The sequence below is a fragment of the Mustela nivalis genome (assembly GCF_964662115.1).
Source record: "Mustela nivalis genome assembly, chromosome: 8".
Taxonomy (NCBI): Eukaryota; Metazoa; Chordata; class Mammalia; order Carnivora; family Mustelidae; genus Mustela; species Mustela nivalis.
In genome coordinates, this window is record NC_139027.1 from 61,051,903 (window position 1) to 61,072,209 (window position 20,307).

Here is a 20,307-nt window from a genome sequence, read left to right on the forward strand (position 1 = left end):
GTCATCAAGGCTTACCTTTGTGGCTCTATCTAGAGATTCTAACACCTAACTGAGGGTTTTGGGGTTTATTAAGGTTTAATTTCCTTTACGTATTTCTATTCTAGTATTTAAACAAGACAAAAACAGTTTTAAAAGAAGTGTGTGTGACCTGATGTGATAGACAAGTTTATAACAGTTTTTATGATTTGATCAAGAACGAGGGCTCCTCCTAAACCCATTAGATTCTGTCATGTGAATATATATTCAGGCAATTTAAAAATGCATATTATGTATTCAATAGACCGGCACAGGTCTGAATTGTATCCTGTTATTCTGTTCTATCACCACCACCCCCCCACCAGTCTTAATATGAAAATTTGCAACAGTGACTGTAGAGCTACGGCAATCAGTTTTCCAATGTTTCATTTATTTATTTTATTTCATTTTATTTTTGAATATCAAAATGTCCAGTCCACACTATGAGCTAATGGCCCACAAAATTTTCCTTCAATAAATAAAGCCATTTAAAACTGAATAATAGCTCTACACACTGTTAACACGTTAACTTTTCCCTTCCTACTCCCATCTCCTAGTGAGTAGGATGATATTCTTCTCATTCAGAATTTATTATCATTAGGTAACCTCTAGGAAATTCTTAAGATATTTCAGTCTTTAAAAAATATGGTGGCAGATCTTGGTATGGTGTATTTTGTTTTGTTTTTGAAAATAATACCTATTCCTGTGTAACCTGCATATTTAAAGGTTTTGAGATAAAAGCAAATCTTTACAATTTTAGGCCGAGGAAAGTGTTTGAAGTGTATCTGTGACTGGCAGAAGGAACTCTGAATGTGGGTATGGCTGGGGGTGGTGGGCATTTATTTCACATATTAACCAGATCTAAATGTTTCTCCATTTTATTCTCCCTTTCTTGGACAACCTGTGATTGCAGCAGGGGGCACCACCAACATACGAATTACTTGGAAGTAGGCAGCTTCAGCTCTCCTGTTTCCCGGACTACTTGGAGGCATAGCCACTGAAAACAGTTATCTCTCAGAAATTTGCATATTTATGGTGCCTCCTGCAGGTTCCTGGGATTGCTTTACAGTCAGGAAAGGTAACAGAAAAATATATATCCTCCTTTAAAACATGAAAAAGGATCATATAGGAACAGTGAGTCTAATAGGAGACTAATCCTTGCAAAGCCTGTAGCATGAAATTTGTTTCTGGAACATTTTTGTTGTGGTTTTGTTTTAGGATTTGAAGGGAATATTTTGGAAGTTATTGGACTAAGTCCCTGATTCCTTGAAAATAGATATAGGAAAATACTTAACATCTTGAGAAAAAAATTAGCATAGACTTACTTATTCATTGAATGAATACCTCTAAAGAACAGAAAATTCCTTACAGACACAGAAAAGCCACCCAATAGATCATTTCAAAGCCTGGTTCCATGGCACATATATTTTTTTCATCCCAGTCGTAAGCAATGAACAAATGTGCAGTGTAGCTTTGGATATAAAAGTTAATTAGGTCTCAGAAGAGAATAGTTTCATTTTTATTGGCTCTGAGTTTCAAGGATACCTTTGATACACCTTTCCTCACAGCCTTTTTGACCTTCTTTATGGAAACAGTACATGGGCCACTCAGGTGTCTTTGGTTCGGGATGCCAGATTTCTGTTACTCTCTTCACCTCTGCAAAGCATTCTGCCAAACTAAGCATCACATTTGAAATTACACCCAGAAAGATCCAATGTTATCTCTGCCTCAGGACCAAGATGCCGTCTGTGTGATATTTGATTAGGGGCTTGAGTTCAGTGAAAGGCTTTGGGCAATCTTCAGTAGGCAATACCTGAACACAGGAATATGGGGCGGAGACTTGAATTCCAAGTCGTTTGGTTTCCATGTATCTTCATCAGGACCTCATCCTGATTTTAACACTAGTCTGTTGTACTTAATTGCCTTCCCTCTTAAGAGGCCAGTGAACAGGGTTCCCAGAACTGTTATCTCAATCATCAGCAAACCTCTTTAGTGATAGTGGACCTCCACCACATACAGCCTTCTCTGTAGCCCGTCTATCGAAATCTAGGGGGTGAAAAGAATTTTTCCTGCAATTAGACTTTACAAAATAAAGATGCCATGTAGTAAAATTAATATGTGCTATCAATAATATGTGGTGACATAAGTGTCCAAAATGCTAGCGGAAGGATTCTCTTAGTACACATTAGTCACCACAACTGTGTATGTACTTAGTACTACCTTTCAGGGCAACATTAAGTGATATATCTATCTGTTTTTCGGGCTAGGACAATTCTTATTAAAATAATTACTGCCATTATCTTATTATTTCAGTGCTAGTGTGTCCACAATGTTTAGGCATTTGATATTATGTTGAGAAAAAAAAATATATATATATACATACCTCAAGATTCAGATTGATTTACCTGCTGCTGGTTGATCCCTTGTCCCTAAAAAAAAAGGAGGAAAAGATACAACCTAAAAATCAGGGCTCTTTTGCCCCTTTCGGCTCCCATAGTGAAAAGTGTCTTCCTTCTAGAATATTTAAAAATTGGGAGTAATGAATCGCGACTTCTTAAAGTTATCAGAAGTATATTAACTTTGAATGTTTCTACAAACAAGATATCATGTTAGTCTTACTGAGGGTAAATTAGCTAAAAACACAAGCCTGGACTTAGCTTAAAATTTGTCTCTTTGTCATATTAGCTTTAAAGAGATTGAAACCTTTAAATGTGAAGACCAGTGGCAATAAAACAACCCAGCTTGGAATTCTAAAGATGTTAGTAGAACTAAAATTATGTCAATTTTTTTTAAAGGAGTAGTTCCTTTTTAGTTTGCAGCTGCTTTTCAGTGTGATTTATTTATGCTAAAATAAAAGGAAAAAAATGAAAGTTCTAGATTCCCATGAAGAAGAGTTGACTTCCTGTAAAACATGTTTAAGAATGAGCATATTTAAATTTTCTAGAATTATTAATTCAACACATACAAAAGATCTGTAATCTTCAGCAAAATTCCTTTAAGTGCTTAATATCCAAATAATTAATATGTATGCTTCCCCCCACCACATGATTACAGTCCCAAATGGAGTTTCTTTTGAAAATCCACTAATCTTGTGTTTTTATCTACTAATTAAGTTTGGAGTTCAAGATTCAGCCTTTTCAGGAGAGTGTCATGGTTCTTTTCCCATCTTATGTGAAGAGTACATGCTGACACTTCCCTCACTCCTTAAGCAAGACCACAGAAATCACTGGAATAGGTAGGCAAGTGGGTGCCAATATAAGACTCCATGAGCCATGCTAGAACCAACTAGAACAGGTCTTGATATGGAAGAAGGTAGTATGTGAAGAATCGGGCTCCAGAATTAATTCCTCAGAGTTACTCTGTGTTATAATGCATTTGGATTTGAGCTATTTGAATATTTTATTACATTTCAAAATCTGAGAACTGAGAGCAATAAAAAAAAACATTGTAATCCAGGGTAGATAGGATTTTGAAGTTCCTGAAAATCTGAGTGGTCTACTTTGTAAGTCTTTATTCACATACGAGAGCTTTTCCTAAGGTCCTACTCTGTGGTGAGGGGGAGAAATGATGAAAATGACAGAGGCTCTGCCCTATAAGCACTGACAACCCAGGACCCGAGTGAGGCATGGGGCAGTGGCAGTGGTTTTTATGACATAAGCTATTATGTGAAATATACACAGAGAGACATGCGATTGTTTCCACCTGACACAAATGGGCTTACAGTTTATAATGTGTCAGTTAGATAGTGTAAATGGCCTATACTTCTTAACTATTTAAAAAGTGAAATAATATAATTTTCCACTGTATGCATATTTAATTAATTAATTAATTTATTTATTTATTTAAAAGATTTTATTTATTTATTTGACAGAGAGAGATCACAAGTAGGCAGAGAGGCAGGCAGAGAGAGAGAGAGGAGGAAGCAGGCTCCCTGCTGAGCAGAGAGCAGGATGCGGGACTGGATCCCAGGACCCTGAGATCATGACCTGAGCCGAAGGCAGCGGCTTAACCCACTGAGCCACCCAGGCGCCCCTGCATATTTAATTTATTAATGAGCAGACACAAATACGTGTATCTTTCTCACCTGCAGCAGCATCTGAAAATGCATTTGTGAAATTCATTCCTTGATTCAAGAAATGTATTAAATGCCCACTCTGTGTTAGGGAAGTGAAACAGTGTCGTTTTAAAGAGTGAAACATGCACTCACAAATGCATGCTAGAAATAGCCTATAGTATTGCCTACAAAACGAATGTAGTAGAGAAAACCCATTTCTCAAAAGTAACACGTTATTTTAGAACATCATAAAAATGAAAAACAATAGATTATCACAGATATTCATGACCAGACCTCATTATTTAACATTGTCATTTCTGGGAAAACAAGTTCTTTCTCTAGAAAATAAAAATCTTGTGTCAGGGGGCACCTGGGTGGCTCAGTGGGTTAAGCCTCTGCCTTTTGCTCAGGTCATGATCTCAGGGTCCTTGGATAGAGCCCTGTGTCAAGCTCTCTGCTCAGCAGGGAGCCTGCTCCCCCCCCCCCCGCCTCTGCCTACTTGTGATCTCTCTCTCTCTCTGTCAAATAAATAAATAAATAAAATCTTACTCCCCCCCGCAAAAATTGTGTCAGAAATGACTAGAGTGGTGTTCCCTCAAACAGGTCTTTGCAAAAGGTTTAGAACTATTCAAATCAGCAATGTGAAGCCAAAGGTTATATAAGGCAAGGATGATAGTGTGCATCGGTATGGTTTTGGCGTGTGTGAGTCATGAACTTTATGGGATAGCTTGTGCCTGTGTTATGTGCACCCTAGTGTCTTAAAAATAAAAGCCATCCAAGAGCACAGACCATGTCTCATGTCTCGGTGCGGTGCTCCATAAAAAAAGAATAACAATTCTTAGGATGAGATTCTTCATGTTATAGGAACCTGGAGGCTAGATAACTGACCTTGGGCAAAGAATTTTTATTTTTTTTCTAAGAGCAAGAGAAAGAAAACAGGCAAATTGTATATAAGCAGAAATGGGAGACAAGAGAGATTTGTTTATCCTCTACCAGGCTGCCAAAGAAAGATGAAATAAGGATAGGCATTTTCTACAGGAAAAGTTCCTTTTGCTGAATTTGGCAGGAAAAACAAATACCGATGATTAACTATTAGAGAAAAAAAGGTGTCTTAATTTCTGAAAAAGGGACCAGAACAGTTCCAACTATTCAGTGATCTCTAAAAAGGGTTGGTATAATTCTGGAGTGGTTGTGGGGCTACACATTTGTGGGGTTTATGAGAAATTGGCAGAGAAGGAACTGGAGCTTGGTGACATGTCTTGATGACTACTTCTCTTCTGTCACCGAACTAATGCCAGAAGAGACCAACTAAAGCTATTATGAGGAGAGAATTATCAAGGCTCTAATGATAGCTGATGGCCTGGTTTGGTGGTCTGATTTTCTTAAGGGGGAACAGAGGAAAATGAACTGCTCTTCTTCTGGAAGTGAAAGATTTCTGAATGCAGATGTGGTGGCCCCACAGTTCTTGGTGGGTCCTTCTGCATGAAGTCCTTAGGGCCTGCTAACAACGCCCAGCCATGGCCACACCTTGTTGTGTGCAGGGAAGAGGCACAGGGCAGCGTGCTTTTGAAAACTTCATTTGAACTCATCCAAACAACAAGAATTGGAGAAGCAAGGGCTTGAGTTTTTTTTTTTTTTTTAAGATTTTTATTTATTTATTTGACAGAGATCACAAGTAGGCAAAGAGGCAGACAGAGAGAGAGGAGGAAGCAGGCTTCTTGCTGAGCAGAGAGCCTGATGCGGGGCTCAACTCAGGGTCCTGAGATCATGACCTGAGCAGAAGGCAGCAGCTTAACCCACTGAGCCACCCAGGCGCCCTGGGCTTGAGCCTTTTGCCTTCATCTTACCTCTCATTCTTACTGCCCTCTCATGGACATATTAACTTGAGAAAGCACCACCATCCCTATCACTCACTCCCATGGTTATCATTGTCATCTCCGCCACCATCACGTCCATTACCACCCATCATTCTTGTTTTCTTTATTATAGAATCAGCCACATCCTCACTAACAAACATTAATTACATATTATATTGGTAGTATACCAGGTTAATAGAACATACTGCAAAACTCTGACTCATTAGATAATCCAAGGTACATCCTTCATTGATCTGTGAAGAAAATCAAGCAGAGAAATAACTCATGTTTGTGTACACATGGTCCTTGGGTAGCTCAAGGCTGACTGTTACTTTCTGAGCAAATCAGTTGATCCAGGAAGACACAACTTTCTGAAATAAGATGTTAATACCTCTTTTATTTTTTATCACATTGTTGATAGACTAGATAAAGGAGATCTAAAGTGCTTTATTTCTCTTTGGTAAATTTATACTTTTTATCAGAAAGTAACACAGAATCTGTGTATGAATCTGAGGTTGCAACATTCCTTGATATATAGTCTGAATTTTAGTTGTTTCTCTCCATCTCTCTCTTCCTATTTCTCTCTCTTCCTCCCTCTCTCTGTTCATATGTATGTATATTCTAGGATGATAAAATAATAAAAACTTATAATAATAGCAAAAAGTGCTTGTCCAAATAAAGGACTAACTGCCTATAAAATTTCCTTTTAGACAGTGAAGTTATATAGCTAGAAGTTGACAATAAGACCATCTGAAACCACTAAAAACATTTCTGTGATGTTCTATGAGGAAGAGAAGGAGGATGAGAGGGAAGGAGTGGGATGGGGAAGAGGAAGAGGAAGAGGGAGAGAGAGAGAGGGAGAATTCTCCAAAAGCTTTCTCAGCTAAATTATTCTGTCTTTTATAAAACAACTTCACATCTGGACTGATAACTTAAATTCCACCCAGTGCCATTTAAATCGCCCAAGTTATAAACCTCTTAAACTTGAGGTTTATAATAGAAACACTGACAGACCCTTAACTATAGTGCCTCTATAGTAATGAAAGCACAACTATTTCATTATAGCCGTGTCTGGCAGGGCTGCTATAATTAAGAGTCTGTCAGCGTTTCCATTATAAACCCAAATTTTAAGAGGTTTTTAACTCACATTGTTTTAAATCACATTGGGCTGAAACTTGCTGTACAAAATGTCAGACCAGATGTGTGTGTGTGTGTGTGTGTGTGTGTGTGTGATGTTGTTTTTCCTTTTATTTATCCCTCCCCCTGCCCAAAGAAGCAAATAGGTGAGGCTTGTTTTGTGATTGGGTGTGATTGGGTGTGAAAAACTTGTCCTGAAAAAATTATTCCCTTGTTAAAAGAAAAGGAATCAAAGAGGAATGCAGAAAATTAAGTTTGATATATCTATATCTATATTTGGGGGGGGGGTTGTCCTGATTGTATTTTTTCCTTTAGAAGTGCTCTTCTTTGGGAAACCAGATTTGTGCAGACCCAAAAAACAGTATTAAAAAAATGAATCTTTCAATATTGGATTCTTGATATTGGTTTGTTTGGAAGATATCTGATTATGTAGGCTGCTGGAGATGATGGAACTATCTTGCACTGTATTCTTAACTGTTCAGTTGCTCTAATATTTGGGGTGATCTTTTTGAAGTCACCATCCTTGGTGGGAATCACTTTTAGGTTAAAATTAGCTCTTATAATAAGGTTGCCTGATCAAAGCCTTATCAAAGCCTTATTGGTCTCTGGGGCAAATTAGTAGAATTTGAATGGTCATGTTGGTTTCATTCACATGGTAATAGGATTTATTCACTTATTCACTCCAAAACCATTTATTGAGCATCTACTGTATATGAATTTTATATGTTTTTAAAGCAGTACATTGGACTGGCTTTATTGTCCAACACCTGTCTTTAATGTCAATGGTAGGGAACCAAATTAAATATTTTACCTAGCAGTGTTAATAACCAGAACTCCCTCTTGTCTTCAAAAGGGCCTCCTACTTAAATGGTGAGACTGCTTCCCCCTACCCATACATTATTGACTCAGCACACATCAGCCCAGTCTAGAGGCAAGTATAGACTTATTTAGAGCAGATTCAGCTTTCTCGTTCTTTCTTTTCCCCCCTTTCTCCCTTTCTTCCTCACTGCCTCCCTCCCGTCTTCCCTCCTTCTTTCCCTCCCTACCTCCCTTCTTTCTTTTCTTTCTTTTTTTTGGGCAGGACAATCAGGGGGATGAAGTAGCCTGCCAGCCAGCTAAAGGCCCAGGGAACCTCTAGAGAAATGCCAAACCGTTTCCCCAGGAACTTTCTGGGGGATGTCTGCCCTTGCATAAGGTGTAGACACTACTCGCCAGGGGCCTCCTTAGGTCCTCAGCTCTGGATGACAGTGGCAAGAAGGGGGGAAGAAATGTTACAGAGAGATGGGGGTTGAGGGAGGCTAGGAAGAAGAGGGGTTTGTGGCCCATTCTTTTCACCTTTCCCTTTAGGGGACCCACATAAAGTCCACCCCCTTTCTCACACACAACCTCCTCCTTTTTTAAAATTAATTTTTTCTTCATCTTCAAGACACCCTAGACTCCCACCCTCAAGTATTAGGAATGCAAAACCTATGTCAAGTATAGAATCTAATCCCAAGTTTTATTTTTATCAAGCTGACTGCCCATTCTCTATTTTCTGAGCTGCTATTAGGCCAAAAAGAAGAAAAAGAAGAAGGGGGGGAGGGGGAGAAGGAGGAGGAGAAGGGAGAGGAGGGAGGGGAGGAAGAAGAGGCAAAGGGAGAAGGAGAAGGAGGAAAGAGGAAAGAAAAAGAAGGAAAGAAAAAAAGAAAAGAAAGAGAAGAAAAAAGGAAAAAGAAAGAAGTCCAAAGTAAGGTGGAACTGATTGTAACAATTTTTAACCATTCATTCAATCATTCATTTATTTATCTTTAAGCCTATAAAGGTGTTTCCCCCTAAAGGCAGACAGTGAATATTTTATTTTAATCTTGTAGTTTCCATCGAGACAGACCTTTAACCCTTCATTCTCCAGCTCCGCCCGAGTCCCCCGCACCAGGCGATCCTCCGCGCGAGGGCTGGGACTGTATTAAGTCTCCCTCTTGGAGCTGTTTGTTGACCACATTCACGTTCAGAGCCCTGGAGCTAAAAGCACTTTACACCATAAAATAAAAGCACTGTCTTTTTTTCTAAAAGGTTACGTCTGGAGGCCACGCGGCTCATACTTCATACCGAAAACTACTGAAAGGACTATGAAATCCTCTATGATTTACACTCTCTCTCTGCATTAGGGTATAGATCTACTCGACTCTAAAAATACGGTGGGTTTCTAACCGACGTGAATATATGTGCATTATTTCAGAAAGTCTGTTAGAAAACTTGTCAACACATTATAAAGCATAAACCAGGACTTGGCTATTAAGTACGGAGATCAGAGGCAGAATATATACTGCAGGAAGTCCTGGGGAGTCTCCTCCGCGGGCAAGATAAAAAGGGGGAGGAGGGGAGAGGAGGGGTCGTCTGTTGGCCTGGAGTTTACATTCAGTGTCTTCACCAAAGGTTTGGGAAAGAGCCCACGGAGCGTAATTAACAAAGGTTCCACAGCTCCAAATTAAGTTAACTGAATGGCCAGAAAATAATTTTAACGTTGTCATAATTTATTACTTTCTAAAAGCCACTTTGGGAAGGTAAATATACTTATTGTGTATCCAAGTGTGCGCTTTTAAAGTGACCTTTCACCCCTCTACAAAAGCATTTGCATCATTAATCAATACTTTTGTAATATTTTTAAACCTCTTAAAACAACACATTTTTCTTTCTTTAACACACATACAAACCCTCCTCCTCCTCCCACTTTTGAGCGCTTTAGCGAGCATCCAGCGGCAATGAAGGAGGGGGCGTCACTCTGACCCGCAAGCACGAGGGACCGGCAGTGGCGGTCCGCGACGAAGAGGGATCAAATGCCAATACACAGCCCCAGAATTCTGGACTGGGTGAAATCAGGCTGGGGGAGGGGCGGGAGCGCAGGGCAGTTCCTATTTCACTCTGGGCATTTTATGGTGGTGAAATTAAACATATGTTAATGGTGGAAACGTCGCTGCTTACCTCTCCTTTGGCACCTAGGGAAAGCAGCTGCAAAACTGGGTTTTTAATGTATGTTTTAAGATGTGGTTTTGGAAGGAACCCCCTGGAATGTGAAACAAGTGCAATAACATAGCAGATCTACTTGTAACTAAGTGCTTAATTTCCTATGATTTTTTTTAAAAAAAGAAAATCAATAAAATGTTGCCAGTTATTTATTGGAAATAACAACAGATAGCAGCCCTGATAGGGTGCCCGTGTTAGAGAGCACACAATTGTGTAATGAATTGTAATTCAGAAGACTGTTAAATGTGAACCACAGAACCTTTCAGAGGTAATAAAGTCATTACTTTTTACACTACAGCCAACCCTGAAAAGCTTTATACACACCATTATATATAAATCATACATATGTATTTCCACAACACACATTCACCCATTTATATACCTTCTCTATATATGGACTTTTATGGATGGATGGGGGAAATACTTAAATTTGAAAAACTCGGTTCCAAAAGAATCTGAATCACTGTTGTTACCTGAAGAGGCTTTTATTTTATTTATTTATTTTACAAAGACCTCCCAGTTGCACTTTATTCTTCCCTCTCCTCACCTTCCCTCCAACCATTCTTCTCCACGCCGACCCCCTCCCGTGCAATGACACTCTTTTGGTTGCTCTGAGGCTAGTTTAAAAAGACAAAGAAGATGAAGAAGATGAAGAAGATGAAGAAGAAGAAGAAGAAGAAGAAGAAGAAGAAGAAGAAGAAGAAGAAGAAGAAGAAGAAAATGAAGCGGAGGAGGAGGTGTAGAAGGGGGAGGAGGAAGGGGAGGAGGAGGAGGAAGGAGGAGGAGGAGAAAAGGAGGAGGACAGAAGGAGGAGGAGGAGGCAGGACAAGAAGAACAGGAAGAAGAAGAAGAAAAAAGACAGTAGTGGGAGATGCCGACCTGCTCTGAAGAACTCATGAAAAAGGGGAAATAGTGTAACCCACACATTACAGAGCTTTACTGCAAGTTAATCTTCCTGCTTTTTAAACAGGATTTGAGTGCTCCCCCCCAAAGCTGGAGAGAAACAATAACAACAAAACACATTACGCAACGCAGTTCAGCACACATTTCTCCTCATGTTGAGCATCAAAACCTCTCTGCCTTCCTTAGTGGGGCCCGAAGCTTCGCGGAGCCAGGCAAGCCAATCATTTTCTAATAGGTTTGAAACTTTGCTAAGACAACAGGAGAATAAACAGCCGCTCACCGGCGCGGCGGGGAGTGGGTGCGCGCTTGCAAGCCGGAGGCTTCATCTTAAGGCAATAAAGCCCCCAGCCAGGTGGGGGAAACGACGGAAACGACGTCCCTAAGACTGAGGAGGGGAAGAGAAGACGCGAGGGGTTGTGGAGCCGCTTGGAGGAGAGGGAAGGAAGGCTCCTCGCTCTGCAGACACACACTCACACACGTCCACCTGCAGCTCCGAGTCTCGCGGACCGCAGCGACCCGCCTCCACCCTGCACCCTCCGCGCCTCCTTCAGACTTGAGTCCGTTTGCCTCTCCCCCTCCCCTGCCCTTCCTGATTTGGAATCGCAACGCGGTCTCGGTAGCGGCGGCAGCGGCGGCTGAGGCTACAGGGTGGCGCTGGCAGGCGGGGAGGCTGGGAGGCGGGAGACGCCGGGGGACTTTGCAGACACGTTTCTGAATAAACTTTCCAATCGCAGGGGGTGCTGTTGCTGTACATTTTACGTAAAACTGAAAGTATCCCACGCCAGAGTGAAGCCCGCTTTTTGACAGCGGCAGCACGCGCGCGCGCGCGCGCGCGCGTGTCTGTGTGTGTGTGTGTGTGCGCGCGTGTGTGCGCGACCGAGCGCGTGTGTGCATTAAAGAGACAGGAGTTTATTTCCAACAGGTCTTCTTTAATTTCCCGGGAACGTCTGTGGAAAGGCCGGAGGGGCGGGTAGGCGCCAGGGTTTGCGCCTTGGCTCTGGGCGCCTGAGCAGCGCGGCTTTGACCCAGGGCGGTCACCCCACCACCGTGGTCTCCCCAGCTGCTCCTGAGAGCCAGTCGCTCTCTCTTCATTCCCCATTTTCTTTCCCCGGGTAACAGCACAGGACTAGTTGTGCCCTGCCTGTAAGAAACATTTTTCTTTCCGTTCCTCTGTGCTTTAGCAGTTGCTTTTGAGTGGGAGGGGGTGTGTCCATCCCCGGGACCCGGCTCGAGGACCTCCCGCGGCGCCGGGAGCCGGTTCCCAGGGACTGGAACTCTCGGGACTGCCGGCGCTTTGTCCTCTGGCCCGCGGCCGCTCCGTGAGGTGGACGCCTCGGCGCCTTCCTCGCCCCGGGCCGCGGCACTCCTCTCTGGGGGCTGGAACGTGTCCCCTAGTCTGGCTCCTCGTTCTTTATTCCTTGGACTCTATCTTGGCGACCCTTGGAAGCCCCGAGTCCGTGCTCCCAGTTTCATTCAGACCCAAAGGCTTGTCAGGGCGCTCAGATCCCAGCTTCCCCCCCACCCCCCACCCTCGCCTCGCCCCGGGCTCGGCCTTATGGGTGCCCTCCAGCTCTGGCCTGCGCCGCCTCCCTCGCCCTAGCCCCTTCTCTCCAGGCTGCCCCGGCACCTAGAGGCCCCGGAGCTGCCTTTCCGGGCCCGCAACCCTCCAAACTTGGGCTGGACTCCGTTTTGCCGCGCGCTTCCTCCCGCCTCCCCTTCCCCGCTGCGGAGCAGTAACTTGGAGGCTCAGCTCTCAACTTCGGGTGATTTTTCTTTGCTATCCTCTCCTCAGGCAAAGTTTCCCGAGCGCAGCCTCCAAGCTCCTGGCTTTCACTACGGCCCCGGGCGTCCGCACGCGGGGAGCGAGCGCGGCAGCCGCTCAGCGGTGAGGGGAAGTGGGTGTGCGCACGGAGGAGGGTGTCCGGGAGTAACTCTACCTGGCTTCCCTTCGCCCGCGCTTCCCGGGACCCAGGCTGCAGACTAGCCGTGCACTCATGCATTTTTTTTTTTTTTTTTAAGTAATCTTTCATTTTAGGGTCCGCGTCCGGGGCGGGGGGAGCAGGGCGCACGTCTCGCCGCCCCCACCCTGCTCCCCCCCCAACCCCGCCGCCCCTTTCTTCTCTCCCGGCCACGCTGCCGCCACGGCGCTAGCTGCGGCCACTGGTGAGCCCGAGGCCCCAGCGCCCCCTCCCCTCCGCCCGCCCCTCCCCCGGGGGCCGCGTCTGGCGTCTGCGGAGCCCCCCGCCCCGCACCTCCCCCGCCCCGCACTGGCCATTGGCTTGTCCTGGTCTCTTTTTCATGTCCAGCCCCTGATGTGTGTCCATTGGTGTGAGCTTCCCCTTCCCTCCTCCCCTTCTCTCCTGCTCGCCCTGCCCATGTTTTGTGTGTCTCTGTCCATCCAGACTCCTGACGTTCAAGTTCGCAGGGACGTCACGTCCGCACTTGAACTTGCAGCTCAGGGGGGCTTTTGCCATTTTTTTCATCTCTCTCTCTCTCTCTCTCTCCCTCTATCTCTCCCCTCTCTCTCTCTCTCTCTCTCTTTTTTTTTTTTTTTTTGCTTAAAAAAAAAAAAAGCCATGACGGCTCTCCCACAATTCATCTTCCCTGCGCCATCTTTGTATTATTTCTAATTTATTTTGGATGTCAAAAGGCACTGATGAAGATATTTTCTCTGGAGTCTCCTTCTTTCTAACCCGGCTCTCCCGATGTGAACCGAGCCGTCGTCCGCCCGCCGCCGCCGCCGCCGCCGCCGCCGCCCGCCCCGCAGCCCACCATGTCTCGCCGCAAGCAAGGCAAACCCCAGCACTTAAGCAAACGGGAATTCTCGCGTAAGTAACCCAATAATAGTAATAATAATTATTAATAATCACGAGAGCGCGCAGGACGAGAAGTAAGAGCGAGGGGGAGAGAGGGGTGTGTGCATGCATTTTTAAATTTTTTCACGAGATGAACCTCCGAGAGTCGGGATAAAAGAGCTTAAAGGGAGGAAAAAAAACAAACAAACAAAAAACAAACCTCCTCCTATCCCGAACCACAGCCGTACGTACACTTTTGGGATAGCACGCACCTTTTAATTTTTATTTAATTTACAAAAATTTGACTCCTCCTCTTTCATGCTTTCTATTGCTTTATTTCGCTTTTCGATAAGGAATGCAATGATTTCCCCTCCAATTTTGCAAAATAATGAACAATGCTATGGATGCGAACAACTCTCTTGCAAACCTAGAGGAGGGAGCTGAAGGGGAAAAGGGGGGTTGCTTGCACTCACCGAAGGAAGGAAAACGGGGCGGGAGGAGGGGGCCCAAGCCAAAAAAACAATTCCCTGGGAGAAAAGAGGTGAGACTGGCCCTCGGACAGCAGCGCGCTCACGGTCAAGTGTGCATCTGGAGGAAAGTAGTCATCTCCACAATAGTGAGAAAGTGGGATTGTGGGAGGGGGGCCCCCGGCGCTCTGGAGTCTGCTGAGTGTGGAGAGGGGCCGCGGCGGCCGGGAGAGCTTGGTGACCGGGAAGGACGAGAGTCTCGGCCGGCGCAGCCGCCTTTTGTTCCGTCCCGAGGTGGGTGTTTGTCCCGCTGCCTTTTGTGCGGGCTCCTCGCGCTTGCCCTTCCGCGCCTCCGCCGCCGAAGTGCAGGAGCAAGGGCCCGGGGCAAGCGCGAGATGGAGGGAGGGCGCTCGAGCGGCAGCCGCCTGGGTTCCTGCTGCCCGCCCCTCCCCGCCGAACCTCAGTGGCGGCGAAAAGATGTGAAAAATAAGATAAAAATAAAAACAAAAATAAAACAAGGCAAGAGGATGTAAAATTTCTTGCCCCCAAACAGAAGCCAAACGCTCAGCCAGCCGTTTTCTGCGACGCTCTCCTCTTTGACTCCCCCACCCCCCCCCTTGCAAAAATCTCAATCTCTATTAGAGGGGGGAAAATACAATTACCCCCTTCCTAAAACCCTTTTAGTTGCAAACTTAGAGCGCCGTCGGCATGGAGAGGGAGCGAGGAACTCCCTCCTCTTACTATTTTTTGGAAGATTTTCAAAAAAAGTGGAAGTGGATTTTGATTGGGAAAAATCTCGTGTCTGAATGTTTACAAGCACCGCGTGTGCGGGAGCCTCCTGCCAACAAACAGACAGAGGACCGAGCGCGGCGCGGCAGCCCGGGAGCGGGCGGCGGCGGCGGCGGGGCCTCGCCCGGGCCTCGCCGGGCCTCGCCGCGCCCCCGCCCTGCTCGGGATCGCCCACCCCGCGCCAGCAGTCTGCCAGCCCGCACAGCGGCAGGCCGAGCGGCGACTCCGCGCCAGCCGGGTCCACAGTGCACTCTCGCCCCCAGCACAATGCCCAGACGTCCTCCCAGCCCACCAGACTGCGAAATCGGTTGGGGAGAAACTCAGCTTTGCGAAGCATTTTTATTTTTCAAAGCAACTGAAAAAGCACTCTGCTCCCCCCTACCCCACCCCCCGACGTTCTTGTCCGCAGCTCCGGACCGCGGGGAGGTCACCACGTGCTTTCCTTGCCCCGCGCCCACCGGGTCTGGCCGCTAGCCCCAGTCTCCCGAGCTCTGCCTGGCCAGGTGTGTGTGGGGGGGGGGAGGGGGGAGTGGGGGTTGGGGAAGTGGGCAGAGTAGTATGTGCGAGTATGTTTTGGGGGAGTGTTGGATCTCCGTACTCGGAGCACCCCACCCTTCAGTTCCTGCCCTCTAACCCGGGCCGTCTCGGTCAGTGGTGGTGGCGGTGGTCCTTTTGAGCCTTTATGGGGGTGGTGGGTGGATTACTGGGTCCTGGCTAACTGAGTACGTCCGGAAAGGCGGGCGGTGGGCACTTAGGAAAGTTTGGCAGCCGGGGAAAGAAAGGCGTGAGAGGGCCCACATTCCTTCCCCTCCTCATTCGTGACCCTTATTTTAATTTTTGATGCAATTTAAAACCATCACTTACACGCTGTTTTATATTTATTAAAGGGTTGGGGGTGCGCATAAGGAGTTGAATTTTTCACTAGGCCCTGGAACTTGTCACACACTTCGGAAGCTCCCCCGCCCCGGCACGTTGCGGGGCCCTCCCTCTCCCCACCCCCGCGCATCCCTCCCTCATCGCTCTCCCCCGCCCCCCACTCCCCCGGCCGCGCCGGATGCGGAGCAGACGCGGCGCGCGGCGGTGTGAAGTTACAGCCCGGCCAGGTACCGGCGGGAAGGAAGGGCAGTGTTCGCAGGACTCGGGAAAGCCGGGCCCTTCTTCGGAAGGATGCACTGGGGCTCAAAGGACGGACTAAGGCGTGCAGTCCGGGCTGCTCCCCTGTCCCCCACCCACCCCGGGTCCATCTCTGTACACTCCAAGCTGGGTGGGTTTAGCCGGCCTCTCGCCTAGTCTCAGTGCGGTCTTTGGGTTAAAGGACTAGTATGGAGGGGGTGCGGGGGCTGCTTCTTTCTCATTTTCTGGGTGCGCAGAGGGGGCGGGAGCCATTCCGGTCTTCAAGACCCCCCCCTCCCCCCAGTCCTCCCCTTCTTGGGCTGACTGAGCCATTCGGTCGCTAGGAGGCAGAACAAGATCAAGAAAGCTCAGCGAACTTGAACCTGTACCAGAGCCTCCCCCACTCTGCGTTTCTCCGCCTGGGAGGGACGAGCTTTGCGAGGGTGGGGGTGGGGGAAACGGACGGTTAGGCAGAATTCCCTTTCTCCCCCCATCACCCCTTATGTCTTTGTTCTTCATTTTGACTTTAAAAATGCTTCTGGCCAGGGCTGCGGAGAGGCGCTGGGAGCGCGGCTGACAACCCGGTGCGCCGGGCGCTGAGTGGGGTGCAGTTTTCTCTTTGGGGGCAGGCATTTTTGGTAGGGGGGGAAAGGAGTATGCACTCTCAGCCTTCGAGGCAAGGCCAAAGGGCGGGCTCGAGCAAGTTTGCACTTAGTCTCCCGATTCACTTCTACCCCCACACCCTCGCGCAAAGCACGGACAACGGCGGCTACGGCGGGCTTGCACCGCGGTCTGCAGCCCGACACTTGGCTCCCCCGCCTCCTGCAGCTCTCGCCTCAGAGCCCGAAATCACAACAATAGTAATAGTTATCATCATAATGATGCGGGCTAGCAGCATCATTAATAATGAATAACCGCAGCCGCCGCCGCGCTGCGCACACTCGTGCCCGGAATTGCGGGAGAAACGCATTTGCAGAGGTTCCCCCAAAGTAAAAAGTGTGAGCCTGGGGACACAGAATGAATTTCAGGGCCCGCGCTTGAGGTGTGTGTGTGGTGATACCGAGACTACACCAGGTTAACCGGCCGAGTTTCCCAAGCCCCACTTCCCATTTCTCCAACTGGCGGGGTCTGGGAACAGTGCTCACGCTGAGGCAGGGTGGTACCGCGGTGGACGCGGCAGTAGGGGCCCCTGGCTGCCGGTCGCCTCCGGCCTGGCCCGAGCCCCACGGACCGGCAGCCGCTGCTGCACGTGTCTGCAGCGAGTGCTGCCGGAGACTGCAGCCAGCAAGCGGCTTGCTTTGTGCCTCAGAGTCCCGGCGCCCAACTTCACTTTCTGCAAAGCCCGCCCCCGCCGGGTCCCCTGCCCCGGGCCTGTCGCCCTAGCCTTCGCTTTTGTTTCTTTGCTTTTCCTCTCGGCATTTCAGACTAGGTTTGCTTCCTTACCCTGTTAAGACAATCAAAAGGAAGGACTTGGAAAGCAAACTTGAAGGCATACCTCCTTTTCCCCCTCCCATTCCCCCAGCAGCCCTCGTTTCTCTTGCTCCTTCCCTACATTTCTTCTAAAGCTTTTTTTTTTTTTTTTCCTTCTTTAAATTTATTCCTTTACAACTGCACAGAGGAAGGAGATCTCAGTCAGCCGCTGGGGCATTGAGACGTTCCAGTCTGTTTTGCTGTTTTAACGCAGAAGCATTTTATTTTCCATTTCTTTCTCCTCTTGTAGAGAATTCGCAGCTAATTATTATGATTATTTGCCCACTCCCTTCCACTTCAATCCTGGACTCCCCGCTTTGTAGCGGGAGGTTTAGGCCGGAGCTTAGAAACGATGGTATTGTGGGGGCGAAGGAGGATGGAGTTGAATTGAGGGAGGGGGTAAAATGGCTGAGGTTAGGAATGTTTTTAGGGAAAGAGGAATTTGCATTAAAATACAGAGAAATTATCAGATGCCCAGAAAGGAAATGTTGATTACCACTGAGAAAAGATGTCAATGCAAATCAGTAGACTACACCAAGAGATTTGTATTTTCATATTTTCTTTGTGCCCCACTTCGACTCATTTTTAATAATATAGCAGCAATAATAAGAACACCTTTTGGTATTTCTCTGAACATTACTAGCTAAATGTTTTGCAAGAAGCCCGATGTTAGACATATTTCATACATTAGGATATAATTCTTGTTAATTAGCAATAATTTACGTTAAGAGCATAGAAAATGTTGAGGTTACAGGTTTTATATCTGTACATTTGATCATCTTGTTATTTTCAAGAACTTTGCCTCCTATAAAATTAATTAGGTGAAATGTGGAGGTGTAATCAGCAACCTCTGAATTACCACTTCATTTCCTGGTTTTGATTGTAAATCAGTTCAGTCACTACATTTAGAAGACTTTAACCAAGTCTGTTTGCACCGCATTACCTTTAACTATTTGATACCTAGGAGAATATTTCCTTTTGCTCCTAAATAATATTTCCACTTTCAGAAATATATCAGGCCTTGGAGATTTAAAAAAAAAAAAAAAAAGAATCTTAATGGTGGAGTTCAAAAAAAAAATTTTTTTTTTTTGCAAAGGTTCTACGTAGTACTAACTTTAATGAAGCAAAATATATTACCTCTGAGTCTTTCTTCAATCTGTGAACCTCAGCACTTGTAATTAATGCTTAAAAACAACAACAAAAGCCACATTTGTTGATGTAGATTAAAAACCTTTAATTCAAATAGCAGGGATCTTGGAGATGACTTACTTATTCGGTTCCTCTCTTGGTCAAAATGAAAGCAAATGTAGGAGAAAAATGACATAGAGGCATAATGCAAAAGCACTTCCGTTTATCTCCTTTTATTTGAAAAGCGTGCATGTAGTATTCTGTATTTATCTTTTGGTCAGTATGTTGGGCAAAGAAACATAAGTGCTTACCTTGCTGTCTTTATTAGTGGGAATATAACCTTCATATTCCTGTGGTGACCTTATGTTAAATTAGTAGGAGTACCAGAGGCTAGAAATTATGACATGTCCTACTTGAGCACAGGTGCAGCTAGGCAGGGCTCTCTCAATATTATTTCACCCAGCACATCTGGGAGTTACTCCAGATCTTCCCCCTCAATATTCAGCCTGGGTAGGGTTGAAATAAATTTAACCTGAGTTCACTGGATTTTTGCACTTTATCAAAATCGGTTCCAATATTCTACACTCAAATTAAAATCTATTTTTTGATTCTCTGTGGCTTTAAGTTCATTAAATGTGAAATTGGCAGCTTGCTAAAGAAGGTCAGACTGATTAACTGTTTAAGACTTGTACATTTTCTGCTTCAGTTTTATTAACTGGCAGCATCCTGGATGTGTTTTTTATTTTGTGATTTTTTTTTTTTTTTTTTTTTGGCTAGAGTAAGCATATAGTTTCAGGAGCAGAGACTTACCAACTCTCTTTTTCCCTTTGGAAGGTTAAAAAATGATAGAAGCTGTTCAAATGAGATGCTAGAGTATTTTGGTGCAAAGTTAAAAAAAAAAAAAGGAAACAGGAATGAAAGACATATCTACCTTGTTATACCGTCCACTGGTGATTATGTGTGTAGAAATAGTCCCATAATGAAGCGTTTTGGAGCTCATTCAGAAAATTAGTCAACTTTGACAACATTAGGCGAAGTATTTCAAGTCTAAAGAAAGGACTTCTCAGCCTTGTTCTGAAATGTGGCGTTTGCTTGACCATTCTGATTTTTACGTGATGGAGGCCACCAAGTGCAAACATGTTTAGAATATTTTAGGCATTCCTTTCTTCCGAATGAAAAAATGACTAATTGGCTTATTTTCTTAAGTACTCAAAAGTATCCCATTTAGCTAATGTGTCTGAGAAGAATTGCCAGTGAATTTGGTATTTCTTTGATTTTGTGGCACTGCTGAGTGTAAGATCAGAAAGGTTTTTGGCAGTATGAATTATGCTGTGTTATGATTATTATTTAGATCCGTTTCACAGGTGAATGCAGTCGTTTTCTTATTATGGCGGTGTACATGTGGCACATTTTCTGTGTGATATAGTAGCTTTCTAATTTATGTAGTTATGTCTCTGTGTACTTTGGAGTATATACATTCACACACAAAGGGTACGTGTATTTATCCACCTCCCCTTTTATTCCCTGGCACAATGGACAACTTAGTCTCTACGAAAAAAGAAACAAATTTGGTTTCAGTC

The 20,307-nt window shown here is 45.4% G+C and overlaps 1 protein-coding gene across 14 annotated transcripts in view; it reads left to right on the forward strand.

The window, feature by feature from the left end:
• The first annotated feature begins 11,760 nt into the window (after nt 1-11,760).
• The window catches only part of BCL11A (BCL11 transcription factor A), a 102,713-nt gene continuing 94,166 nt past the window's right edge, over nt 11,761-20,307 (forward strand). For 3 of the 14 annotated variants that reach the window (XM_082746726.1, XM_082746728.1, XM_082746721.1), the window contains exon 1: nt 13,348-13,793. In XM_082746726.1, the coding sequence (XP_082602852.1) occupies nt 13,739-13,793 (55 nt within the window). In that variant the 5' untranslated portion in view covers nt 13,348-13,738. Of the gene's footprint in view, nt 12,109-12,757; nt 12,851-13,000; nt 13,129-13,269; nt 13,794-15,874; nt 16,120-20,307 lie in introns of those variants that run through there. The other 11 variants (XM_082746725.1, XM_082746719.1, XM_082746722.1 and 8 more) reach the window with 10 other exon arrangements.